General features: G+C 35.6%; 2 protein-coding genes and 4 non-coding genes across 6 annotated transcripts in view; 5 read left to right on the top strand and 1 right to left on the bottom strand.

Moving 5' to 3' along the window:
- LOC115623702 (extracellular sulfatase SULF-1 homolog) overlaps nt 1-26,535 on the bottom strand; it is a 56,390-nt gene that overhangs the window by 21,160 nt on the left and 8,695 nt on the right. Inside the window, exon 2 of the mRNA XM_030518181.1 lies at nt 18,720-18,761. The gene's annotated coding sequence lies outside the window, so the exon portion shown is untranslated. The remainder of the gene's footprint in view (nt 1-18,719; nt 18,762-26,535) is intronic.
- Trnah-gug lies at nt 179-250 on the top strand. Its single transcript has one exon. It is a non-coding gene; the product is annotated as a tRNA-His (tRNA).
- Trnah-gug lies at nt 629-700 on the top strand. Its single transcript has one exon. It is a non-coding gene; the product is annotated as a tRNA-His (tRNA).
- On the top strand, nt 6,538-6,610 carry Trnaf-gaa. Its single transcript has one exon. It is a non-coding gene; the product is annotated as a tRNA-Phe (tRNA).
- Nucleotides 7,337-7,409, top strand: Trnav-aac. The gene has a single exon. It is a non-coding gene; the product is annotated as a tRNA-Val (tRNA).
- On the top strand, nt 11,485-13,278 carry LOC115623704 (probable polyol transporter 6). The gene is made up of 3 exons (XM_030518182.1): nt 11,485-11,679; nt 11,745-11,917; nt 12,134-13,278. The coding sequence occupies exons 1-3, from the start codon at nt 11,550-11,552 to the stop codon at nt 13,253-13,255; spliced, it is 1,425 nt and encodes a 474-aa protein (XP_030374042.1). The 5' UTR covers nt 11,485-11,549; the 3' UTR covers nt 13,256-13,278.

Here is a 26,535-nt window from a genome sequence, read left to right as displayed (position 1 = left end):
ATTTATCGCATTATCTTTATTGGTTTCTTTTTTCCAACTTCCCTCTCTCCCGCTCACACACACACACACACACACACACACACACACACACACACACACACACACACACACACACACAGAGAGAGAAAGTGGGAAATAAAGAGTGCAATTCGCGAGCGGAACCCAAGAGCGCTCAGCAGCCGTGATCGTCTAGTGGTTAGGACTCCACGTTGTGGCCGTGGCAACCCAGGTTCGAATCCTGGTCTCGGCAATGCTTTGGAACTAACAAAGCATTCTCACGGGAGCCAGATTCGTTTTTTAAAATTTAACCTATTTTCATCGGCGAACTAAGGCAGTTGCTTATGCTAATGACTTTACTAAGTCGCGCTTAAAGTGCGACTCATGAATGCTGCTGCAGCTTTAATATGAAAAGCTATTTCCACAACAAAGAAATTTTTTCTTTTTTTTTAAAGCTACATTTTTACTTTTTATTTATGCAGTTAGAGACTGAAGTTTTAATTTTTTTCACTGTTTAAAATTTTGATTTTTTGGCGCCCAATTAGTTGCTGTAATTACATTTTAGGGAAATTTTCTTTTATCGTAAGATGCGAAAAATTTGCTCGTCAACGACTATCGCATGCGCTCAATAGCCGTGATCGTCTAGTGGTTAGGACTCCACGTTGTGGCCGTGGCAACCCAGGTTCGAATCCTGGTCTCGGCAATGCTTTGAACTAAGCATTCTCACGGGAAAGCGTTTTATTTTGATTTTCAAATATTTTCTTATTAAATTTTAAAGATGTAAGGGGTGATTTGTTTCTAAGAATTCTTCGTTTTAAAAACTGTTGAGAGAAACATCGTGGAGAAATGGGAGACAATGAAAATAGGTGTGGCTGAAATATAGGTTCAAATAGGCCCTGCTTTCAGGTGGGCATATGGGCGACGGATAGGCCTAAGTCAGTATTCTAAGACTTGAAAAGTTTTTATGACTGGATTTTGAAATTGAGTGGAATTTGCAAATGGTGGTTCCAAAAATAGGAATGAGCATGTCTTCTGGGCGTTGTAGCTGTGTGTATTTGAATTATAAAGGACTAGCAGGTCTAGCCCGTCTTTGATGGGCTCAGTATTTATGCTTACAATTAAAAATTTTATTTACAATATGCTATTTCTCTTCCGACACTCTCTAAAGTTTCTAGAGGACCCGCAAATACTAAATTACTTTGGTAAGTTCCGAAAGCTAGGACATATAGTACAATGCATGCTGTGACCATACACGTACTATTTATGTATATTGTACAGGGTGCGCCATCTTTTATGTCGGTATGTAAATATTGAATAACTTTGTCATTAGTGAACCGATGGACTTGAGTAGACCAGTGTTGAAAACCTCAGTTCAAGAAATTGTACAGAACCAAATTAAATAAAAATAAATCATACTTGAAAGTCGGTTGTTTATTTTCAAAGATATTCAATGTTTACATACCGACATAAAAGATGGCGCACCCTGTATGTATGTATGTAAATTTCTGATAAATAAAAATTATAATATTTTGAAATTAAATTTTGAAATTTCTCATAAATTAAATCAAAATATTGTGTGCGCCCTCTGCAGCTATCATACCAAGTACCTAAGAGCTGGCAAATCGAGAATTAATTTGTGAAATTTATAGAAAATTAAATAATAAATTTGTGGATTTAAATTGTGAAATTTCTGATAAATTAAATTTATAGAAAATTAATTAATAAATTTGTGGATTTAAATTGTGAAATTTCTGATAAATTAAATAAAAATAGTGTTGTCGCCCTCCTCCGCGATTCTCATACCAAGTACCTAAGCGCTAGCAAATCGAGAATAAAATTGTGAAATTTCTAAAAAATTAAATAATAAATTTGTAGATTTAAATTCTGAATTTTGTGATAAATGAAAATATTGTGGACGCCCTCCTTTGCGATTCTCATATCAAGTATCTAAGCGCTGGCAAAACGAAAAATTAATTGTACAATTTCTAAAAAATAAAATAATGAATTTGTGGATTTAAATTGCGAAATTTCTGATAAATTAAATCAAAATATTGTTGGAGATACCAGGTACCTAAGCGCTGGCAAATCGAGAATTAAATAGTGAAATTTCTAAAGAATTACATAATAAATTTGTTGATTTAAATTGTTAAATATTCTTTCTGAGAGTATAAAATCTAATTTTGATCAGATGCAAATTTAAAATGTTCATACAAACGGGCTCCAGCGTTTTCTCCGCTTTGAGTTTGAATTTCCCAAAACTTCTTAGTGCTCGCTTTCACTGTGAAAGGAAACTTGTGAAAAAATTTCACCGTTTGGGCTGTGCGTTAATCGCCAATCAGTTAGTCAGGACAAACTGTTTTATATATATAGAGTTGATGTGTGTTTAGAATTGTGAGTACAAATTTAAATAAATAATAACAAATGAAAAAAAATAATAATAAATAATTATCATTCGAAAATAAATATACATGTGTACTATAAATAGACAGATTAGGTATGGGAACAGGCTTCAAAAATATTTTAACGTAAGATAACCAAGCAACACATATCTATATCCACTATGTATACATTTTTGTTACAATTTTCTTAAACACTTTCCCCACTGTGCTTTGCAAAAATGCGCCAAAACATGCACATGTGTTGGGTTATAAAATAAATTTATGAAAATATTAAGAGATGTTCGTTTCTGCACCTGCTGTGCGGCAGCGTATTGGCAAATAGTTGTTCGTTATTTTAAGATGTTTGCAAAATTAAAAAAATAAATAGCATTTAAATAATAAGATTTTGTTAAGGTTAGAAGTAGCGCGCAGCTGCAAATTTTGTGCAGACTGGTTGTTCTTGACCAACCAAAGTTATACCAGCATAGAGATAGATAATAGATGGGCAGAGGCTTTGATTTTTGATTGTGGGTTCCAATGTGCATATTGAATGAATGACAAATTGCAGTTCATGAACTCAGCTGGTGACTAACAATCCCAATCGAATGAACTTCAGAGTATTCGCAGAATTGTTGCCAATTCCACGGCAATTACCAACCAAGCAGCCAACAACAGCTAACCATAAATAATAAGGCAGGTCAGGCGCTGCTCCTTAAAGCTGCTCGTGCTGTTCCGGTTATTTGTTCTTGTGACTGTTGTGTTGTTGTTGCTGCGACATAAACAAATCAAATTAAATTGTGACCCACTTAAGCGCTTTGACAATTTCTGTGTTCTACGCAAACAAACCAAAAGACAAGCCAACACAGACAGCACAGTGACAACAAAAAGTCATTTTACATGCATGCATAAACAATTTCTGCAATTTGTGGGCTAAACTTTTACGGTGGCTATACCAGCAATTCCTATATGTTTCTGCAGTTTTTTGCCCCACAGTTTGTCAGTTTGTTGGCAGAAAAAGAAAACAGGAAAACTATGTGGAAACATGCCGGTAAAGGGCTTTTTCGACATTTCAAAACTTGTCTGACATTTCCAAACATATTTATTGTTGACTACTTGTTTGGACATATTGTTTGACAAATGTGCGGATGATTGTGGCGCTATGCCCAAATGCAGTTTTTTAGTTTCAAAAAACATGAAACTCGAGCTAAAGTCGGCAAGAGAAGAAATAACTTAAATGACAAAAAGTGCAGCTGAATCGGGAGCTTCGCCCTATTATGTAGCTATAAAATAAAAGAGAATGTAACAGTCGAGCAGGCCCGACAAACTTATAGACTTGTAATATCCATACTCAGAGCACATCGTATATAGCCTCATAATATTACATGGCTGCCATAAGAACGATTAACCTTCGCACCAACAACTTAAGCAAAACTGGCGTTTTTGAAGTTTTATCGAAATGGATAGACTATACGAATGATTGTTGCAACAAAGTTTATTTTATTTGAGTGCCTGTAGCGGGGAAAAGGATAATCATGACTTTAGCTTTACTTTGGCAAAATATTGGCTGCTCGAATAATATGCATTTACTCAGGACTGAATCAGTTACTGCCCTACTCAGACCCACATAATTACGCATAATTTCTCAAAAAAAAAAAACAGAAAAGGAAAACAAGAAAGTAGCGAAGAATTTGCACTTGTTCTGAGGAGTGCCTCAAGGTCTGCCAATGGCGGACACGTCGAGGAGCAAATTGAATTGTTTGTTGGATGAGGAAATGGCGAGCGGGCAGTCGGCCAGACACGGGCTGGGGCGGAACCTATATGGGCGGCAAGTGGACGCGTGCAACTTATGTGGCGCCACAGAAATAGAAATTCTAGTGAAAATGTTAACAATTCTCTTGACATATCACAAGAATGTTGTCGGTGCCGTTGCCGTTGCCGCAGTCATCGTGTCGTCGTTGTTGCCTCAAATAGACGCAGACAATGCCAAATAAAAATACCTCCAGGCAGACACACACAATCACACACACCGACATTTACGCTGATGCCACCAACAAAAAAGAAGATGATATACTATATACTATAAAATGAAAAAGAAGACCTCAGCTCGCTTACCTTGGACCAAATTTTTTATGGTCAAAATCTAAAGGTGCAATGCGATAAATCATAAAAAGCGGCGACTGCAAAAAATGGGCGTGTCAGGTTTTCTAAAGAATTCTGCAGCCCAAAAAAAAAAAACCAAAACAAAGAAAAAACGAGAAGTGCGATCGTCTTTCAAGGCGTAAAACCTTTCTGGCTCTTATAATTACCGCAAAAATGATTCATGGCACACAAAAAAAAAGGAGAAAAAAGATACAGGACAAAAAATTGAAGACGAAGAGGCAGACGAAAGTGAAGAAGAGTTGGGTTGAGGCTCAGCTTTCAAGTTGCCTGCTCAGGTAATTCGCCAGGCGTAAAACGGAAGCCGGATTAGTTACAGAGCATGCCAAAAATGCTTATAAAAGATATCAGGTTTTCAACACGAGACTCTCAGTGGCGGCCTCCGGGCACAAAACGAGCTTTCATTCCATCATCATCCTCATCACCATCATCATTATTATTATTATTATTTTTATTTCTTTTTTCACTTTGCAGCCTAATGTTAAAAGTGTGCCAAGGGCCAGGCGAATGCTTAACTTAACGCTTTGCTTTGATACACTCAGAGAAATGCAAATTGAAATCATTCGTTAAGGGACTGTCTAGCGCTACTTCATTATCTTTGTAACTCTTCCCATTATGAAATGAATTACTGGCCTTTAATTTGTACTTTCTTCAATCATTTGTTCGCCTCAGTGGCTGTTTAAAGCTTAAGCATTTAATCAGAATTGAAGAACTTTTTAAAGTGTAAGGTGCAAAGTACAAAGCACTTTTAACTTCAGATGCATTTATGCTCATTTATTAGCCAAGTGTTTGAACTGTTGCCAACAATTTGGTTGCACGACTGCCGCTTTCTAATGTTCTGATGACTCATTGCACTAAAAATGTAATAAAAATCTTAATTATTTCGCACAAGCGCAATTAAATGTATAATTTATCGTAATAATACATACACAACTATACTATATATATTGCGTTTCAGTTTCCTCAAACGCCTCTGTTTAACATTGTTTGACATAATTTATGGCAAGAGTGCAGTCAAAAGTTTGTTTGATGTGCGCGCTTATATTTTTTTAAGAAAACAGAGAAGAAAAACTAACGCAATAAATGCAAGCTGTCGTGCCTCATTTTGGCGCTCTTTTAAATGCGATTTTCCCTGCATTTACTATACCCGTATGCCCACAATGCTCGATGTCGGCAGCTGCTGCTGACACCAAATTTATAAAGACATGCACATGTCAACGCGATTTCGAGTGCTGTCTGTCAGAAAACGTATTTTCCGAATAATGTTGTTGCCGTTGCATAAAACTAAAAGCCACTCGAAAAATATGATGAATGAACGCGAGTTTTTTAAAAAGCTACTGCAAAAAAGTAATCAAAAATAAACGAAAAGAAACACACGAATAATAAACATTTATAGGTAAATAGCCGTTGAATGGATAGCTGGAAAATCTGTAGAAATATTCACTATACTTATTTAATTTGTGGTATTCAAGGTTGGCATAAAAATTGAATATTTTTATAAACTCTTTGATATCCATTTATATAGAACAGCTTATCGTGATTGACTGAATGGTGAACAACGCACCGCACACAAGTTAAAAGTCAAGAAGCTGAAATTTACTCAAGTAACGAATTGTAAAATGTATTTATTAAATAACAAGCAAAAAACTGTTTTAATTTAATAGATAAGGTTCTTCAAATGGCGCCAATCCAATCCATATCAGTAAAATAATAATCACTGCTATCGTTCAGAATAGAATTTGATGAATTGTTCTTAATTCAATTCTTTGAAATTTACTTCAGCTACAAAATGATAAAATCATTAAAATTCCACGTTTAAAGCACTTCCGCCAAAATTTGTTCACAAGTTTGGCAAAAATGGAGGAAATAGAGGATCAAGGTGGAAAGTCTTCTTAACTAAAGGGCGATGGAAAAACACCTTTGAGGCTTATTTGTTTAAACACAAATACATGTAGCACGTCAATATGTCCATGAAGGCTTCTTTTATGTAGGCCTGTTCATAAGTGCCGAAATAGCTCAGTTGGGAGAGCGTTAGACTGAAGATCTAAAGGTCCCCGGTTCAATCCCGGGTTTCGGCAAGAAGCATTTTTTTTTTAATTTTGCCTCCTTTTTTAATTTAAGCTGATAAAGATTGTTTTTTTTTATTATTATTATGAATCGGCCTGCAGATTTAGGCCATAACATAACATTTAACATACATCCAGAAGACCAAAGTTTTACAATTTTACATTACATTATTATAAAGATTAAATTCTACTTTTTAAAGTTCATTGAGAAATTGCATAAATGCATACATTTTGGTGTGCCTTTTATAATGTCCTAGACACATGTGAGCAAGTTGAAGATCAACACATTATTGTTTATTTAATTGATTTATAGTTTTAGATAAAATCAATCATAACTTTAATAAGTTTGCAGCGGCCTAAGAATAGATAGTTGGGCATAGCATAGAAATGTAATGAAACATTTTTTTTCTTAAATATATTCTGAGGTGCTTTTTGACTTTGAAAAAAAGTTTTGGGAGGTCATTAATGGGCTGAATGGGAAGTACAAGTTTAAATCAATCATTTTATTCGCGTTTTGGTAAAAGAACCAAAATAATACCCACATATATATTGGATATAACAACTAATTTAATGTGAGATAAGATAATTAATAATTGAATGGAAAACTAGTCATTTGTAATTTCTTACAATACACTTCTCATGAACAATTAAATTTAATAAACAATGTTGCTTACGCATTGTTTACGTAAAGGAGCCGTTCTATTTTTATTGCCTATATTTTGGGGCAGCCTCCGAGAAGTTTCCGTGGTGTAGTGGTTATCACATCCGCCTAACACGCGGAAGGCCCCCGGTTCAATCCCGGGCGGAAACATTTTTGTTGACAATTCAGAGAAGGAGAGAGGGGAGGAGCAGGTCGATATTTTTGTTTTTTGCCTCAAAATTTGAAATTCTTGAAGCGTAGTATTTTTTAAATATATATTTGTTGTATATTCAAACAAAAAGTAATAGATATTTATAAACAATTAGCTTAAGTAATTAGAAGCTACTTAGTTTTTGATGTCTCATGATTCAGAATGGACTAAAATTACTCGGAATTACTAGAAAGCGAGTATTACTTGTAAGTTTAATCAGAACTCCTAATATAGCTATAAATTTAATTTATTTTTGTGGACTTGATTTTTGCACTGAAAACTGCTGTTTAATTTATATACAAAATTTTAGATCTATAAGTTTGTATTTGAATTTGAAAACTGATTAATACTGCTAGGATAATACTTTCCTCTGAGAATAACCTTTCCGTAATACTCATACATATGTATGTGAGTGTTACGTGTCAAATGCGAGAACGAATTGTAAACATTTGGAAATTTTGAAGAAGCAACATTTGATACACACACGGCCATAAGTTTTCCCCTGATAGCAGAACCAAGCCGCCTTCTCCGCCTACCATGCCGGTACTACGGATCTATTTGCACTGGAAACGGGCAATACTGCTCTCCCTGAAGGTGTTTTACTTTATGCTGGTCGTGAAATGCATGCAACAGGCCAGCCAGAAGAGCATCTCGCTGGTTAGTCGACAGACGAGACTGAGACGCAGGGAAGTGTTCGATATTTAGACAGAAACCGAGGCGATGGCAAAAGGCAAGGCTGAGACCGCAGAAGCACATCAAGACAATGGGCCGAGAGGGGCTGTGCAGTGTGTGCTGTTCGGTTTGGCCACAGAAATAAATTAAGCCCAATGTCTGTCAACCATTTGGAACGACAAATGTTTTAATACGTTTTTATTAGCCAGCTAGAGCGGGAAGCGGCCAAGATGGGGAGTTGGAACAAACGTACTTCTCTCCAGCACGCCCCACTCTAATGGGGTAATGATAATTAGGCTCCATTAGTGCCAAAAAGCAGACGGCTGTGCCACAGACCGATGCCTTCCTCCTTCAGGCATTAGCTTGGCAGCATGGAGAAAATTATGCAGAGTGTCTGTCCTCCTCCGCTCTCTCGCTCACACTCTCTCTCTCTCTCTCTATGTGTGAGTTATGGGCAACATGTGTGGCTGTACGAGCGCGCCACTTGATGCGCCGCTTATAATTTTTGCGCCATTAGACAACTTTGTACATAAACTCATTAAAATGTACTTGAATGCCTCGAAAATATTATGGCCATAGGAGTTGCGATGAAGATGACGCTGAAGACAGGGCTGCTACCATTTGGCGTCGCATTTGGGTAATTTGTCGAGGAGCCGTCTATCTGTGTCTCTGTGCCTGTGTGTGTTTTGACAGTTGCTGTGCCTTTTAGGGAGAGGGTCCAAAGGGGGGGGAAGACAGATTGGCTAAGAACGACACAGCCGATGATGGAGACCGCTCCATGTGTGTGCACTCAGAAAAAAACAAGAGAGAACGCTGCAGTCGAGCAAGCCCGACAGTAAAATACCCTGAACCCAGACAAACTTCCGTCACTGAGTTATATGCGCCCCTAGTGGAACCAAAAAGTAGAAGAAGAGCGAACTTGATACTATAGCTTGTGGACGTAGTACTGGAATCGAATTGTCTCGCTAATAACTTTTCTTAGAATTAACCGATTTCAATGAAATAAAATAGAAGTAGATAATTGTATATAAATTACGTTTGCATTATGTAGCTTTCAAAATGTGAAGAGTATTGACGAAATTCTGTAGCGGGGAGAGGGGAGGGAAAATCAATCATGTGCGCTCTACCGTTTTCGAAATTCAGGCGTTCATCCAGACGGTCGGACAGACAGACGGACGATTTCTCTTGTCGTGCTGATCCAGAACAGAAATACTTTATGGGGTCGGAGATGCTTCCTTCTGCCTGTTACATACTTTGCACAAAACTTTAAATACCCTTTTTACCCTACGAGTACAGGGTACAACAACAGTAATTTTCAAGTACGAATAGTAGTATGTACTTCTTTCGCGTTTCAAATATTCTATAATATTCTTCAAAAGAGTTTTTTCGTGATATGAAAAACATTTTATGATCATAGAATTATTTAACTAAATATGGCGGTGCTGCGAAAATTCTCATTTGAACATTTTTCTCATTTATGTTCAATCTTTCGCCAAGTGTATGTACTTACGTAGTACGTGTGCCAGACATTACGCAATTCGAGACAACTCAAGCAAACACTTGAAATTGTTGCCAGCAGCGCTCGCTGCCTGCCACGCTCCCTGCCCTTGCCCCTTGTTGCAAGTTTAATGACGTCTCTTTGCTCAGCCAGCTAATGAAGATGCACAGCAGATAACGCTCTGTGGATTATAGACTTGGCTGTGGCATATCGAGTGGCAGTTGCTCGGTTGTCGTTGCCAATAACAATGAGATTAGGCAAGTCTGCCAGTCGGGTGGGGTAGGTTCAGATGTTTGCGTCAATGTGCGGAGGAACAATCGGCTGATGCGGAAAGATCAAGCAGTTTACAAGAAATGGTCTCTGATAAGATCGGTTAAAAAAGTTATTTAAATCCAGTACTTCCATGCTGCCAACCAGAAGATAATTTTATTTATTCAATGTCAATCAATTAAATTAAGGAAAATATTTATTTTTGCAAATATGCGTTCTACAAATTTTGTAATTTCAAAAATGTACAAGAGACAATTAGAGAAGAAACAAGAAATACTCTGAACCCTAAAGAACTTCTAGACAGAAGCACGAAGAAGAAGAAAAAGTGCGAGCCCCCTTCTGCAGTTTGCGGGTGTAGGGTTGATAATAACTTTTCTTAAAATATCCGATTTGGATGAAATTCAAAACAAATGTAGAGAAGTAATTTGTATTAATTACGTGTACAAAGTTTGGTTTATGCAGCTTTCAAAATGTGAATAGTATTGGAGAAGTTCTGAACCGTTTTAAGGGGAGGTGAAATAAAAAATAATTAAACTTGTCTTGTCTGGGGACTAGGAGAGTCTGCATACCAAGTTTGGTAAATGTGAGCGTTCATACAAACAAACGGACGAACATCCTAGATCGATTCGACCCATCATACAGATAAGGAATATATTTACTTTATGGGGTCGGATATACTTCCTTCTGCTTTATTTTAATTATTAAGGTTGACGCTTTATAAATATTGAAATGAATACGAGTTTTAAGTCAACTGCGGTTATAAAGAAGGTTAGAGGTAGGTTAGATGATAATTATAGGTTTATAAGTCTACATATATTGATTGATTAATTTTCCCTTAATGCCTTTTCTAATCATGGTTTTTAGGCATTTGACATAATTTCAAACTAAAAATGTTCCACAGCTTATACCAGCTAATAATAACTTAGCCTGAGATATACTAACAACTGCCATATTATATTTTAACTGGTATCAGTATTCCAATTATAAAAGTAATCAAAATTAATCTTTAATAATTATACAGAATGTCGGGATTGTTAAATTTAGACCCGATTTAGAATGTTGCTGTGCGCCGGGCAAGTCTTTAGGAATTCCCTAGGAATGTGTCATACTCGTAGCACTGGCCGGACTTTGAACCTCGCTTAAGAAATTAATTCAATCAATTAATTTACCTACCAAGTGGGACAACCCTTTGGTAGCATAAGTTGTCAGTGAGTCAGATTTTTTTGTTCAATGTCGTCTCTTATCGGCTAAGGACAAGGCGAGTACGCTGCTCGCGTTTGAATAGATACCATTCGGTATTAACCGGTAGAATGAATCACGGCCAAAAGCAATCACAGCAGAAGTGGGTGGCCAGTGCCAGAAAAATGTCGATATAAAAATAAGGAATACACATGTATGTACATGATGAGTGCTATCTATTGTGTTCGCAAGGTGATTATAATTATCAATTATCTACATATCTATACCAGTAGTGTTTGTATGTATGTGCGTATAACATATGAGATAATAAAATTCAGTTGCCTATAAATTTATTTATTATTGAAAAATGGCCGTTAGTGTTGGCGTTGCCCTCGCATCGAACGAATCGATACAATAAGAGAATTGGAAGAATATACAAATATTGAAAAATATCAACTGGACTGTTATATAAGCTTACAAAATGCAAGCCACAGTAACCAGTCAGCAGCAGCCAATCACCATTGTGGTAACGAATCCGCGGGAAAATGCGAGGGCCGAGCGACGCTATATGCGTTGGGTTAACCAGAATCAAACGAAATCCACAGCGGCAGGTGCTATATAGTTTAAACAAATTTGGACTAAAAATTTGAAATTGTAAATAATCTCAATCATTTAGTCTCACTGCTGTTTGTCTATGGAGGCATGGAATTGGCCCTCGGCTTGGGCTGGAATTTATATACAGACATTCCCAGTACTTGGCAGTTCCAGTACAGTTGGTTCATTGGAGTGCTGGCTGGTGCGTTTTTGTCATCGCTACTGGTGACGTGCATACCCAAGAGAATGTTCTATGTGAGTGTTGAAACTGTTATACAAAGCGTTATACAAACTAAAACGGCTATGTTTCACATTTTGTTATCTAACGGTTACAAAAAGCATGAACTAATATGTTTTAGATTTTGTTCTAAAACTGTTATACAAAGTGTAGCACGTTGTTTAAACAGTTGTGTTTTATACTTTCATAGTATTATACAAATATGAAACGGTTATATTTTTTTTTTCTTATAGGTCCTAGGCTCCTTACTATCACTAGTCGATGCCATCATCTTTGTAAGCGCACCCTACGAATATCCCGCTATATTGGCAGCCCGCTATATAGGCGGTGTTGGAATTGGTATCATCACAGTACCCTTCATCATACATAGCAGCGAGATTGCGGCCCGGGATTATCGTGGAATTTGCAGCTCTGTGGAGCAGTATAATCTCTCAGTGGGCATCATGATTCAAATGATTTACGCATCCCGATGGAGTACTGATATGGACTTCCCTGCAAATCAGGTGCACGGCATTTTGGGCATTATATTTTCCGTGCTGGCTCTGGGCTCCATTTTCACTGCGGTCGAGTCGCCAATTTTCTATTTGCGACAAAATCAGGAGGAGAAAGCCCGCTACTGTCAGCAGCAACTCGTGCGCGACTTCTCGAGCACCAGTGCAAGTGAAAGTGCCCTGACCGAGGCCAAGCTGTACGTCCAGGATGGAAATAGCAAGAGCTATAGCTCCGCTTTAATGCCCTTCCTGAAGCTGCTCTTCTATCGCTGCTTTGTAGCCTTCACCTTCTCAGTGCCTCTATCGTGGACCATACAATGGAGTAGTTACATCGCCGAAGGCTCTTTAATCAGCTGGCCTGCCAGCATTTGTGGAGTGTTGCGCATGTTTGGCTCCCTGCTGGCCATGCTCTTCCTGGACAAACTGGGCCGCAAGTTTATCGCAATGTTGAGCCTGCTCGTAATGGCCGGCCTCATGCTGACCATTGCCGGAATATTTGCCACTCCTGAGTATGCACTTAACTGGTATCAAATGGATGCCGTGGTCGGGCTCTGTTTGAGCTTCCAGTTCTTCGCCGGCCTCTTCACGCCAAGTAGCACAACTTATCTGGGCGAGGCCTTTCCCATGCGGACGAAGCCCTACTTCATCGCTTTTATTGTGGCCGTTGAGCAGGCTATACACATTGTTGTTATTGTTAGCTTTGAATCCACCGCGGAATCAATATATGCATACTTTCTGGCCGTAGGTATTATACTGGTAATCGGCTTGATCGGCTTTGCGGTTATAATGCCAGAGACACGCCACACAACCCTGAGGGAAGCGGGTGTTCGCTTTGGCAATGTGCATAATATTATGTCCTATTAAAGTTTTTCAAAACAAACCACATACTTGTACATGTTCTTTTTTAAAACTACAAAATGTGCCCAATAGATATTATACATATGAATATCTATTATTACGAGCCATTGATCTTTCATATTACTATACAATAATATTAATTTGCCAATTATGCCGCGTTTAATTTTTAACCCTTCGTATGAAATTTTTTCTGATTTCAATGCGGCTTTTCCATTAGATAGAAGAGGCAAAATAAAAATAAACGTGATTATTGGTTTTTTGAAATTTTGTGATTTTGTATATTTTTTTTTTACAAAAAACTATGTGTTTCACATCTACAGTAAAGGTATTTCTGGGGTCAAAAAATGTCTGTAAATGATTTTTTTTTAATCTTTATTCTTTACTTAAGATCTGTCCTCAGGAGGACAATTATAACATTATATAGTAGCATTAGATTTGTTCAATCATGCGTTCTGCCATGATGGTTGCGACGTTGTTAAATTAAAATTAAAAAAACGTTTTCTTTTTATTAAAGCACTTCAATACTATTGAAAACATTTAATACATAAAACCTCTAATTCGCTTGCATCCCACGAATCACAAAATTGTTTCCAAATCAAATACACTTAAGATATTATGTGTAGAACTACAACAACACTAAAACTTTGCAAATTTCGCTCATACATTGTAAGATAATCATAGACATACGAAGGGTTATTTATAAACTGTTTTACAAAGCGTTTTAAAAACTGTTATATTAGATAAGCTTTTGAAAAAATTGAAAATTAAAAATACTCTATACTGTTATACCCGGACGAAAAAAGTTGCTTCAGATTTTATAGTGAAAGACCATAGATGGGTAGAAGTAAAATAGCATAGATAATTTGTTATCTCATTGTGTACATACATTCTATATCACTATACAAAGTCTGCATATTTATATACACGTATGTATAGTAAGTGTGGGGGTTAATTTTCCAATCGATGTTATAAATCAAACGTTCGCATTATTTCCTCTATTGCAGCTAAGGCCCTACTTTATATAACATACAAAAGTCGATATCAGAACGGAGCTTAGAAAAGTAATACAAACTGTTTTCTTTTGTACTAGGCTAATTTTTCAACAGGTGTGATGAAGCAAACATGAAACAACTATTGTTCTATTGTTTCTAGCTTAGCATGCAAGGCCCCTGGAACTTTATTTTATCACACATGTACATATGTACTACGTAGAATTAATGGCATTAATCACACTCTTATCAAAGCCATTGTGAAATTCCGCACACTTCTGTTGACTCGCAATATTACGCATACGACCCATTAGTTTGAGCCCTTGTTATAAGTTGAAAGAAACATTTGCAGCTGGGATTTTTGTATAACCTTTTGATTTTTGATTTTAAATTGAACTTTTTCCCCCTTATTTTTGGAAATTTATGTGCTTCCAAATGCTGTTCATTTTCTCGCGTGTGTTTCCCTTCCTGTTTTATAATAAACTGTCGGTTTGCGGCATTTTATTTTAGACTTTGGTTAATTATGAGGTAATTTATGTCTCCGCTACACATCTTATTGCTTTGTGTGTGAAACTTTTTTGGTGAGTAAATTATGAGGCGTTGTATTAGGTGTTCTGGATTTGCTTTTATGTGTTGCACAAATGCGCACCATTATGTATATATTTATAAATGAACTCACAAGATGGGCAGCTTCTATTCAAAATTTTGACACTTAGTTGTGGCGCTTAGCCGCATTTTTAATGTGCTGCCAACATTTTATGTGCCTTTTATACATTTTTATGGTCCAGATCATTTGTGTGCGCTTAATTGCACATTTTTTATAAGTTTTCCGGTGGCAACAGCTGCCACTTCTTCGGCACAGTGAAGTGCGATTACAGGGGATAATTGTGTATAGGGAAATAGAAATGCACTTAAAAAGAGTTTTGTGATCTGCGGAAAAAACCTTGTACTGAAAATAGAGTCCGCCGTTTTGTGGCAACTTTTTGTCAAATGTTTACCAAATGAGCTCCAATTTTATATTCACGTCGATGTAAATATGAGGTTTTATGAAGCAAATGTTTGCCACAGGAAACTATACCCGTCCTAGTATTTCAGAGTTTTAAATGCGTATTTACATAACTTTGAATTATGAATAAATAAGTTTGTGATCTAAGTTGGTAACTACAAAATATAGTAATAGAGCCGCAGTATCCAATGCACTTTTTATTTTACATAATTTCAAAATTCCATGATCAGTTTGATCCACAACATTTAAATACACATAAAAAATACAAATACTTAAGGAATTTTGAATTCTTATATACAATTACAATAAAATCCATATTTGCGTGATCCAAACTTTAGTTTCCCACACAAATAGACTCAATGTCGCTATATGGCATACAATTTTAACTAAATGGAAACTTAAATCAACTCAATACAAACAACAACATGAAAATCCTAAGATTGGAACAGTACTTGAAATTTAAATTTGTTTTTTTCTAATATAATACATTCGAGTGGTACTGCGATCCACCTAAGCTATATTCATAAATGGACTCACTCTTACATGAGATAAACTATTTCCAGTGGACTTTAATTCAATGAACAACAGTACCACAAGCTCTAAATCGACATGCAGGCTGCTTATAACTGAGTACCTTTAAATGCTTGTATGAAAATCAATTTACCAGATTGCTAATGCGTTCCACTAGGATATATGCCTAAGGTAACAATAAAAATAGACTTACTTACTGTAGCCTTATAGGGTACTCTTTTAAAGTTTTAAATAACTTCAATTCAATTTTTAACACGATGTACATTAGAATTAGAATCTACAAACAATTTGAAGAATTTAGTAATACAATAGTAGGAGGACCATGAAAATGATTGTGAAAATAGCAAACACGATGCTCAAGAAATGTAAGGCGAATTTTAAATAAATAATCAAATTTGTAAACAAATGCATTTGTCGAATGCCTAAACAAATGCTTCCTGTATCCAAAGCGATTTAACAAATTCAAAAGTTAGTAATCCACTTTCAGACATTCTCTTCTTCATGTCAGATGCAATTGAAGTATCCAAGAAATGTGAATATACAGTAATCCAAGCGAAGGAATGGCATCTAATTTATTATTTTTGTGCTGAACACAATACAAAAATTGCGAGAAACAACAACAAGGCTTGCTTGCTTGAATTACAATTGAAATAACACTCGAGCAAGCTTCTCAAGTACTTGTGATTCCCCATTGAGTTGCGTAAAAAATGCGCATAAAAATTGCATTAATACGCCCGATCAGGCCAACAAGAAGCTAATGAACAGTGGCAATAAAGGACAATTGCAATTGCAGCTAAAACATTTGCCAGACGCCATACGCCATTCGCAATAGTCGATGCTTGTTGTTGAGGCATGGCTGGGAAACGAAGCTTTCGATGCCCTTAAATGGCCCAGAAAAACGAGTCAACAAGACAGCACATCTGTAAGAAAAGGGGGGGAATGAGAAGAAAAAAATTGAACAGCCAGCAATTGAATTGACAAGAAAAAATGCGTGCAAAAATGTTACTCGAGTGACGCAGCCATCGCTGGAAAATGTTCCACAAACCAAAAAAACACGAAGGGGAAAATGGGAAAAACGCACGAACCGACAACTTGCAAGACAGCACAAAGTGAATTAAATGCAGACGCGTGATATTGCACATTAATTAAATCCAAGCCAACCTGACGTCGCCTCCACCTCCACCACGGCTCTTTGGCAGTCGGCGAGGTCAACCACAGCCCCTGAGGCAGCCCACCACCTCGCAATTACCATTAAGCTCAACCAAACGGAAGCAAGCAACGACTTTCCTCAAATGCATTTGATGGACTGATTGTGTCCTCGCTATTTCCTACGATTCACCTCTCACTCCTGCAAGATGGTAGCTGCAGTAAATAACCTGCTAAAAGAAATCGATAAAAAGAAATCGATTATATGAAGATGAAGTTCCATTCTCTCTCTATTGTGTGTTATCAGTGCATCGAAGCAAGAATTGAATTGAATTAAATAACCTGCTAAAAGAAATCGATAAAAAGAAATCGATTATATGAAGATGAAGTTCCACTCTCTCTATCTCTCTCTCTCTTGTGTGTTATCAGTGCATCGAAGCAAGAATTGAAGAAGAAGAATTCAACACCAAAATTCTTTGAAACCTTTCGGACTTAAGTACAAGCCCTAACCACTATTAATTTGTACGGCTACGTTTTTTTCGATAGTGCAACTTTTAATTACTTATGTATATTCCTTTTTATGTGATTATTGCCCAAACATATTTATACTTTTTACAAAGGACATTGAATTACATTTAATTTCATATCAAATTATGAACACGTTTCACAACAATAAAGTCAATTTAAATAAATAACTTTCATAATAAACGAAATGTTTTGTACTATTATTTATTGGTACGGCAACAATATTTATTAATTAAACCCAAGTATCATCTTTTTTATTTTTAATAAGAGCTTAATTCTCGTTTTAATGGTTTTGACTAAATTTATACATTCTTCCGGAGTTATAAAGTCCAACATTTTCTGAAATTTTGATTTTAATCCAAACATCATAGATGCTCCAACTCTTAGAGCTATCGCAATAGAACTCTGAATTGAGGCATTGAGGACACACTATACTTATACTTTTACTTTCTTTAAGGAAACAATATTTTAAAAAGCAAATAATCTTTTTTTTTTTGCAAAATTTAGAATCATTGCAAAGTTCAAAGCAATACAAAGCACTTTACTAAGTATACATATGTCTACGAAATGTATTTTTTGATATTTGATATTTTTGTGGGAACAGTGAAAAGTATAAAAATAAATACAAAGGATGTCAAAAATGCACTTCCCCTTAGGCAAATAATTTCAATCTGAATACAAAGAAAGACAAAATATGATTATTGTTAAAGAAAACACATTTCATTTGTCTTGAAATGCATTTTTTGTTTAATATATTGAATTTTCAGAATACTTAGGAGAACTCTCACAAAAGGCAAACAAAGAAAGACCCTGCATAGCTCTCTGCATATCAGTGGCTTTGCTCTTTTATTTCTGCTCTCCAGACTATGGCTCGACAGTCCCATTAAAGGTCCAAAAAATATATTTGTTTTGCTTAAATGTGGCTGTGCTCAGACAAGCGAATAATTTGCTCACAAATTTCATAGAGATTCACACGATTGTCATATTTTACAACTAAAAGGAATCCTACGCTGAAATACGAATATACTATAACAAAAAACTTCTTCGTGTTAATTTTTATAAGCATGTATATGCATGCACGAGTATAATGTTGAATATCCTTCTTTAAAACTTATAGGTTCGTGAGTTTTGCTAGAGTTTATAAAAATTCCCAGAAAGTTTCCCTGTTATGGAAATTCTTCAATGCATTGCAAGCTAAACAAAAATAGCTAAATTCTGGATCACTACACACATATATATACAATTTAAAATTCATAGCTTAAAATACACTTACCTTTAGCCTTGGTTTATTTATAGCAAACAGCAAATGGAGCACCTGAAATGAGAAGAGAATATGTGCTGTCATGATTTTTTGTATTTCTTTGCAATTTTGTAACAAGCGTTATTTATAGAAGACCCTCTAACCTTTCTTCAGCAGCCGTCAAATGGGGTAGACATCTGTCAATCTCAACTAGAAGATGCATTAGCATATTCCCATATCATACCCAACTTTTTGGCTCATTAATACGCTTCGTAGCCAAATCGTTTATAGGTACGACGAGCATATACATACATTAAATATAATTCCCTGCTCAATTCTTGACACATCAACCGGGACAAGACAAGACAAGAAAAGACACGACGGGAAGTGAATTATTTGTAGCATTTAAAATTTAAATTCTCGCTGTTGCGGATTATTTCTTTCATTTATTCTGTTTTTTTTTTTTTTTGCAACTGACATATTTCACACCTGTCACAGGTAGGCAATGAGACTTTTGCGCAAATAGCCAAAGCTGTTGAATGATTGATTGTTTGACTAAATGAATGACTGACTGACTGACTGACTGACTGAGTGTGTGAGTGAGTGAGTAAATGAGTCAGTAAGTTAGTGTGTGAGTGAGTGAAAGGCCAGTCCGTGACCCACGGAGCGCCTCCATCTGTCAGCTGTCAGTTTCTGAGCTTACGGTAGCAAAGTGTTGAACTTGGCGCTTTAATTGAGTGCTCGAAATAGTTGTTGTCGTTGTTGTTGTTGTTGTGTGATTTATTTGCAGCCATGTCGGCAGCCCGTTGCTCCACTTAGCGAGCAACCCACTCATTGACTTGTTGGGCGCAAGCTCATGAAATGTGTGTAAACAGTCAAGACTTTTGGCCAAGTTGCCTGCAATGTTCGGCTGGTATTTTAATTTCCATCCCCCCGGCCCCCCTTCTCTTTTCATTATTGAACAAACAGACTGCGCTGCACTTTATTTTATGACTGCGGCAATGGTGCAACGCTGCGTATGCGCAATGCCTACAAATATCAAACTAACGAGCCTGAAACTTGCCTTTAACCCAGTTTCTGCAGTTTTCAGTTATCATTAACACTTCTTTGTTGTTGCCTAGAGTTCTGTTTTTGTTTTCTTATTGGTGGAAAGTGTTCGTTAGACATGCAAATGGGGAAAGATTTAGACTCAAGGGGTTCACTGAAAGCGGGTTATGGGGGAGCCAGGTATGTGGAGTAACGCTTAATCGGACATAAAAAGTTGAAAAACTTTATAAACTTTCTATAGTGCACGAAAAATGAGGACAGCCATTAAGCGCTCGTAATTAAATTTCTGCCTTTATTATCTTCACCCACAAGTAAGAATACAATTAAATCAAATTTTGAATATACTTGTATATCGAGAATTGATGGCAATACCATTATTTCATAACTTTGACCTAATGTTCTGACCAACATAGTCATGAGTATTAGATATAGGACCGGCAATAGAGTGTCATTAAATAGTATTCCTCTTCATCTCAATTTATCGTCCTTATTAAGAAATGAAGGTTAGCAGGTTCTAGTTAGCTGATATCCTGTAATAAGCTAGCCATTAGCTGTTTTCTCTGGAGCTATGGATGATAAGAACCGTCTGCTTTTGTACAAGCGTGGGATTTTAAGATATTATTTATATTTTTTTGTATTTATTTTTAAGGTTCTTAAAAGAGTTTTAAGAAATGTTATTTCATCAAAAATTACAAGCTGCTGCTTCTGTTTTTAAATTATTTGATAAAAAATAGTTCTTGCTATCGAATGTTATAAATATTTTATTGTTGATTGACAAGTTATTATAAAAATATATTACATGGCCGCCCACCCATTTTTCCTTCAAGTTGATTTGTTTGCCAACTTACTGTCTATTACCTATCTACATATATCTACTATCTATATGATAAGTACCTACTATCTATATACTATCAATCTCCTATCTATCTTTTATGTATATATCTCCTATCTATTGATGCGAAACAAATTCTAGATACTTAAAAATGCTTCCTAATTTTTAGTTCACATGACTGCTGGGTTAGGTTAGGTTAAGTTTAATTAACTAACATCTATAAATATTGCACCTTCCATTTATTTTAACCTTGCCCTTCACTAGCTACACAAACATTAAAAAAACAAAACAAAAAACGGCAGCTGTTAATTTAATAAACAAGTTGTCTTTTAGCAATGAACAACAATTCACTGATAAATTCCAATCAACACATTGCGTATACGCAACGTTTGTCCATTAAAAAGAAAACAAGCCGGCTAGAGTAAATAAAGCAAGTAGAACGTTCAAGTTGAACGAATTCGAATCATGTATACCCTGTCAATGCCCCTCTCGCCACCACAATCATTCAACTGAAATAAACTTTGTTGCAAGAGAGATTTATGATAAAGTGCGAGGATTTCGATCAAATTTAATATTATGATGAGGATTTTTAAAAAACTCATAATTACCAAATTTTAAGTTTTTTTTACTAAGAGTTGTTGTTATACTGATTGTTTCTATAGCAACTACTATATGATATAGCACAGCGATTTGAATGAAACTTTATATGATGGGAGATGAAGCATTAAATAGAAATCGTTTAATATTAAATTGGGCTAAACACAAAGGTTATTTTAGTTATGATTATTATATAAAATAATGAGGCATTCCATAATCAAGTCTACATGCCAAGTTTCGAGTTCCTAGTTGTAATGGTGCAAGAGTTTTCTGGGTTCATACAGACGTACATGCCCACTTCGTTTTGTCTGCCACGCCTCTCTGCTAAAAATATGTACTATTTGTAAATAAAAAGGCATGGATATACGTTGATAGATGAGTGATAGATGTGTGGTATTGAGTGGCTGACGTTCTAGCGTTCATTTATTTATTTTTCTTTGGATTGACAAACATAGAGCACACACACACACACATACATTTGTACGTTACATGTAAATAAACATACATATATACGAAGTATACAGACAGCAGACATCAACTTTTTGATTGCAGGTAAACACCGAAGTAAATGACGAATTGTGCGATTGACAGCTTCTAGAAGCATTGAGCGGCAGAGCCTAAAAGACAACCAACCGACTTGCATTTACTTATCTACAGACACACACACTATATATATAGATGCAGGCATAGTCGTAGAACGAGTTTTCAATTTTGATAAGCGCCGAATGTCATTGATCTTGAATGCAACTCAAAACTAACTATCGATTGCGTTTCTCCCCCGCCTAATAAGAGGTTGACACAATTGACTAAAAATAACACGATGAGTTTATATAGTTCTGTGCTCTGAACAATAGAAATTACTTAGTTGAGAGTAGTTGTCTCTGGAAATGCAAATATGTATTCGAAATACAACGCTTCATCGCACAATACGACAAATTCCGGCGGCCATTTGAAGCGTTAAAAAGAGGCTGCATGGCCAGTAAGCAGAGACAATAGACAGGTGTTTGTCAAAAGCAGGTAATGTGTAATATATATGTTTATTTTTTTATTACACTATTTGATTGAAATGCGCTGAGCAATATGTAAATAAGTCTATACACCACATCATCATCATCTGCCAATAAATAGGATAAACAAATTTTATTACAGACCTTTACATTTTCCATTATACTTATTCCTCACATTATATAAGGCTTTTGTCATCAAATACTGGAGCTTTACAAAGCAAAGATTAGAGAAAATAGAGAAAATGAGTCAAGAATTAACAGATGAAGCTGTTCCAAGGAAACACTTGAGAGTATTTAAAAAACTCAGTTATTGTAGGGTTAGATCAAGTTAATTTAATTTAATTTAATTGCAATTTAATTTACTCTTCTTAGGCAAACATAGTACTCGTAACTATATAAAGTTAATAGCGTGTCTTGGTTGGTACAGAGTAGAAAAAAAAGTATCATTAGAATTTTACACGCAATTCAGTTTCCCACATTTCTTAAATTATATATGACAGATTGTTATATCGGAAGCATTTAAATTGTTGCTCTGTTGATTCATAAAGCACAAATGAACCCCATTCATATTAACCCTAATGAGTGTCACTAATGAGCTCAGTGGGGATATAGTAGATTGTTCAAAATTGACAATAAATCTTTTCCTGCGTTAAAACTAGTAAGAACTTAAAACATGTTTCCTATAAAAAAAACATAAAAACTTAAGTCGAGTACACTTTAAAACTTCGGAGTGAGAAGTATTTCCTTATAAAATGAATTGATACTGAACTGTTTAGATGTTAGAGAATCCAAATATATATTATGGACAAATCAGAGGCAAAATCTCATTTTTTACAGATATGTGTGGTAGGAGTGTGTATTTTAATCTAATATCTATGTACTGGAATTAATTTGAAGTGCAATTATATTGTAAAAAAATACTTCTGAGACGTCGGAATTTATAATTATAAGAGATTATTTTGAATCTGTGAGAAACCAAATCACAAAGCCGGAATTTGCATAAATTGTGGACGGACGTTGATTTGAACAAACATAAAATATTTAGACAAATTTGAAATAATTTGTTCAGATATTTGAAATTTGAACATATGATGAATTCAAAAATTGTGAATATGTATAATCAAAAGAGATATTCGGTTCGAATCACACCTCAACCATCATGACAAAAGCATGATTGAAATTTCAAAGTTATCAGAAAATTTAATAATTTTTCAACCTAGGAACGATCGAAAATAAAAATTGAATATTTGAAAAACAAGAAAATAATGTTTGACCTAATGCTTCAGAGAACAGGCGCGATTTAGCTGTGAATAAGTATTAGACCATCACAGATGTCTAAATTGGAATCTTCAAAGTATTTGTATTTGCTGCTAAGAACAAGATTTGAACAAAGCTACAGACTATTATTATTGTTGGTATCAATCTAAAAGCTTTCCATCATAAAACCCAAACAAGATTAACCTTTTTAACATTCTGTATTTTTAGTTGGGATTTATCACCTATAGTTATATTATGGCGAATTGACAATACTCGTATACTCGTCTGCATTAGCATAATCATTTTAACGGCTCTTAATAGAATTCAGAGTTCTGTCATAAATCACCTGAGCCTCTTAGGTGGTCATAACTCAAATCGTGCCCACAACATGCCATTACAATATAGCTAGTATGCCATAAAGATAAACCATTGGGTATGGGTAAACAGTAACGCCCCAGCAATACGTCCCATGGCTTTGATTGGAAAAATTCCAATTAAATATCCCCACAATTGCTGTAATATTTTGCAATTACAAATGTAAAAAATTATTAATTGATTTGCCATTAGCTCATAATTTTACTGACAAAGCGCCAATTTATTGTACAATATGCACAACATTTCAATTTGATTGAATCAGTGGCCATTAAAAGGAAAAATAAAAAACAAATCATGCGGCGCAATAAAAAAATGTATTTATTTACTTATGTTTATTGCATTCATTGTTGTTGTTGCTGGTGTTCGCAAGTAGTTGGCGTATTCCATTGTTGGCCCGCCTGCCTGTCATTTGTTGTTAATGACAGGCACAAACATGTCATATGTTGTAGTCGGACCGAAATGGTTTGACAGGCCCGGTATTTCGGCTCGGTTTGTTTGGGTTTTGGACACCTTTTTGCTTTTGCTTTTGCTTTTGACTTTGACAAAATGCTGGCACATTATTTAACATGCACAAAAGACTTAACTGCTTGGCTCTGCAGTTGAGCATATATGACATATATCCTACAATTTGTCAGCGTGCATTCGGCAAATTGATTTCGGTTTTACGGAACAAATATGTCACTCGCACATACCTGTAGAAACGTGAGCAAACATTGCTTAAATGAGGGAGAACGGACGACAAATGGACATCAATAAATCGAAAATCAAACATCAAGCATACAGTCGAGTAAAGGGAACTTATTGGCTATACAAAATATATTACCAATAAATGGCTTCTGCAGTCAGAAAAAAGTTTCCAAAGCAAATACTAATGGAATATACCAGTAGTGTCTTTTTCAAAAGCAAAGCAAAGAATACAAATGTCGGAATAAACAAATACTTGTACACATAATTATGTTTTTACACTGTAGATTGGTTCCTGAAACAACCATGTAAAAAAAGACATTGTCTCTAAAGAAATATAAAAATATATACATTTTTAATTTTCAAACCGTGTTACAAAATCGTGTAAAAAGACCGTGTAAAAACAGAACTAGATGTAGTGTTATTTCAGTTTGTTTTTATCGAAAGTATAGTTTTGATCATTTTTTACTAAACAGTTCTTATAGTTTTGTTAAAAATTAAACTGAATTAAAGTGCACCTATTCCGCCCCAATATCATCCTTGGTGCCTTAACGAAAGTCTGCTTATACAATATATAATAATATAATAACTATGTTATTAGTTTTACATTGTTTAATATAATGATTTTTAGGGATCAACCAGATGCGCTGTTTAAGAGCAAGAATATATATCTTGAGTGCGGATTTGTTCATTATGTGGAAATATATGAAATGCCACCGATATTTGTATTAGTCGAGGGGTTTTTAATGAATGTCGACGAAAGTCAATGGTAATGTCAACATTACTAGTTTCCTAGAAATACAAATTTTCTAGCATTTATTATTTAAATAGCCGCTTCACACTTGTATTACTTTTATTCCATAATAAATCTGATTCATCATGCATGGCACTGAGACAAACAAACAGTCCAACACTCGCTAAAATATATAGCAAGGTTCATTTATTTCCCACACATATTACATCTATAAAATCCCGAATGTTTATTGAAAATACTGGCGTTTAAGGCTGTTGAAAAATATTGTGGCCTCACACAAAAACTATCAATACTCTGCATACGAGTATACGAGTGTAGGCACCAAATGAATTTCATTAAACATTCAACAACAAAGCAACAAACACTGCTGTAAAATATTAAAGTCATTTCCAGTGAACTACAAGTATAAAAATTCTCACATCTGATTTATAATTATTGTTTTTGGCTGCAAATCGAAAAATGGGCGAATGTGTGAATGCCAATCAACTGAAGCGCAAATGTGTTGAAAAGCAAATACAACCACACGAAAACTACAAGTATATATGAATAACTGAATGCACGAGAAAAAATGTTAATACTCTTAATGCGTTTTTGAATACTATTTGAGTAAAGCTAACATTGTTGAAGGCTCCCCGATTATCTCTAAATTAAAGTCTTCATAGAGAATTAAGTTTCTGTTTAAGACTGACAGTGAAGAGCAGTTCGCTGTTCGTTCTCTAAATATTTATTGCTGCTTTCAGTCAATTTCTTTCAGTGCATTTGTGCTAATATTTGTATGCATTTTACATATTGCTAAATGATTTTTGTTGGCATGATTAATGATATGCGAGTATTATTTGCTTTAAAGCGTGCCAGCGTTCTCGGCCATAACTCATAAGTCATGCTGGAAAGTTTACTTTCGGGGCAGCTCGCCTGTTGATTGAAAATGGAAATTCGGCGAATTCTGGAGCAGCGGTTTCTTGCCAACTCTTTCAAGGGACTGTCCTGCCCGGCTCGACAACAGTTGTTGGCAAATTGCATTTTGGAAATGTCAGGCAGGACTCATTCATCCTTGTGTTGGCCCAGCACAGCTTGGCTTAGTTTTGAGGCTCAAAAAAGGAACTGAAAAAGGTTCGTTTTATTTACAATTTCTTTTAGATACATATACGAGTATGTATAAATTTTTGTAATTGCAAGCAACCGGCGACGTTTGCTGTCTGCAACGGCTATTTTTTTGGTGCCATCCCGCGCTCGCTTTCCGTCCGACCGCCCAACCGTCCGCCCGTCCGTCCCTCCGCTCGTCTCTCGTTTTGCTTT

This window comes from Scaptodrosophila lebanonensis, unplaced genomic scaffold (assembly GCF_003285725.1).
Source record: "Scaptodrosophila lebanonensis strain 11010-0011.00,11010-0021.00 unplaced genomic scaffold, SlebRS2 tig00000053-arrow-pilon, whole genome shotgun sequence".
Lineage (NCBI taxonomy): Eukaryota > Metazoa > Arthropoda > Insecta > Diptera > Drosophilidae > Scaptodrosophila > Scaptodrosophila lebanonensis.
This window is presented reverse-complemented; position numbering and strand designations above follow the sequence as displayed.

Bases quoted from the DNA above. Each gene is read 5' to 3' on its own strand.
- LOC115623704 (XM_030518182.1), top strand. From the start codon at position 11,550: ATGCAAGCCACAGTAACCAGTCAGCAGCAGCCAATCACCATTGTGGTA. The intron at 11,680-11,744 runs GTGCTATATAGT...TCAATCATTTAG, and splicing joins AACGAAATCCACAGCGGCAG to TCTCACTGCTGTTTGTCTAT. The intron at 11,918-12,133 runs GTGAGTGTTGAA...TTTTTCTTATAG, and splicing joins TACCCAAGAGAATGTTCTAT to GTCCTAGGCTCCTTACTATC.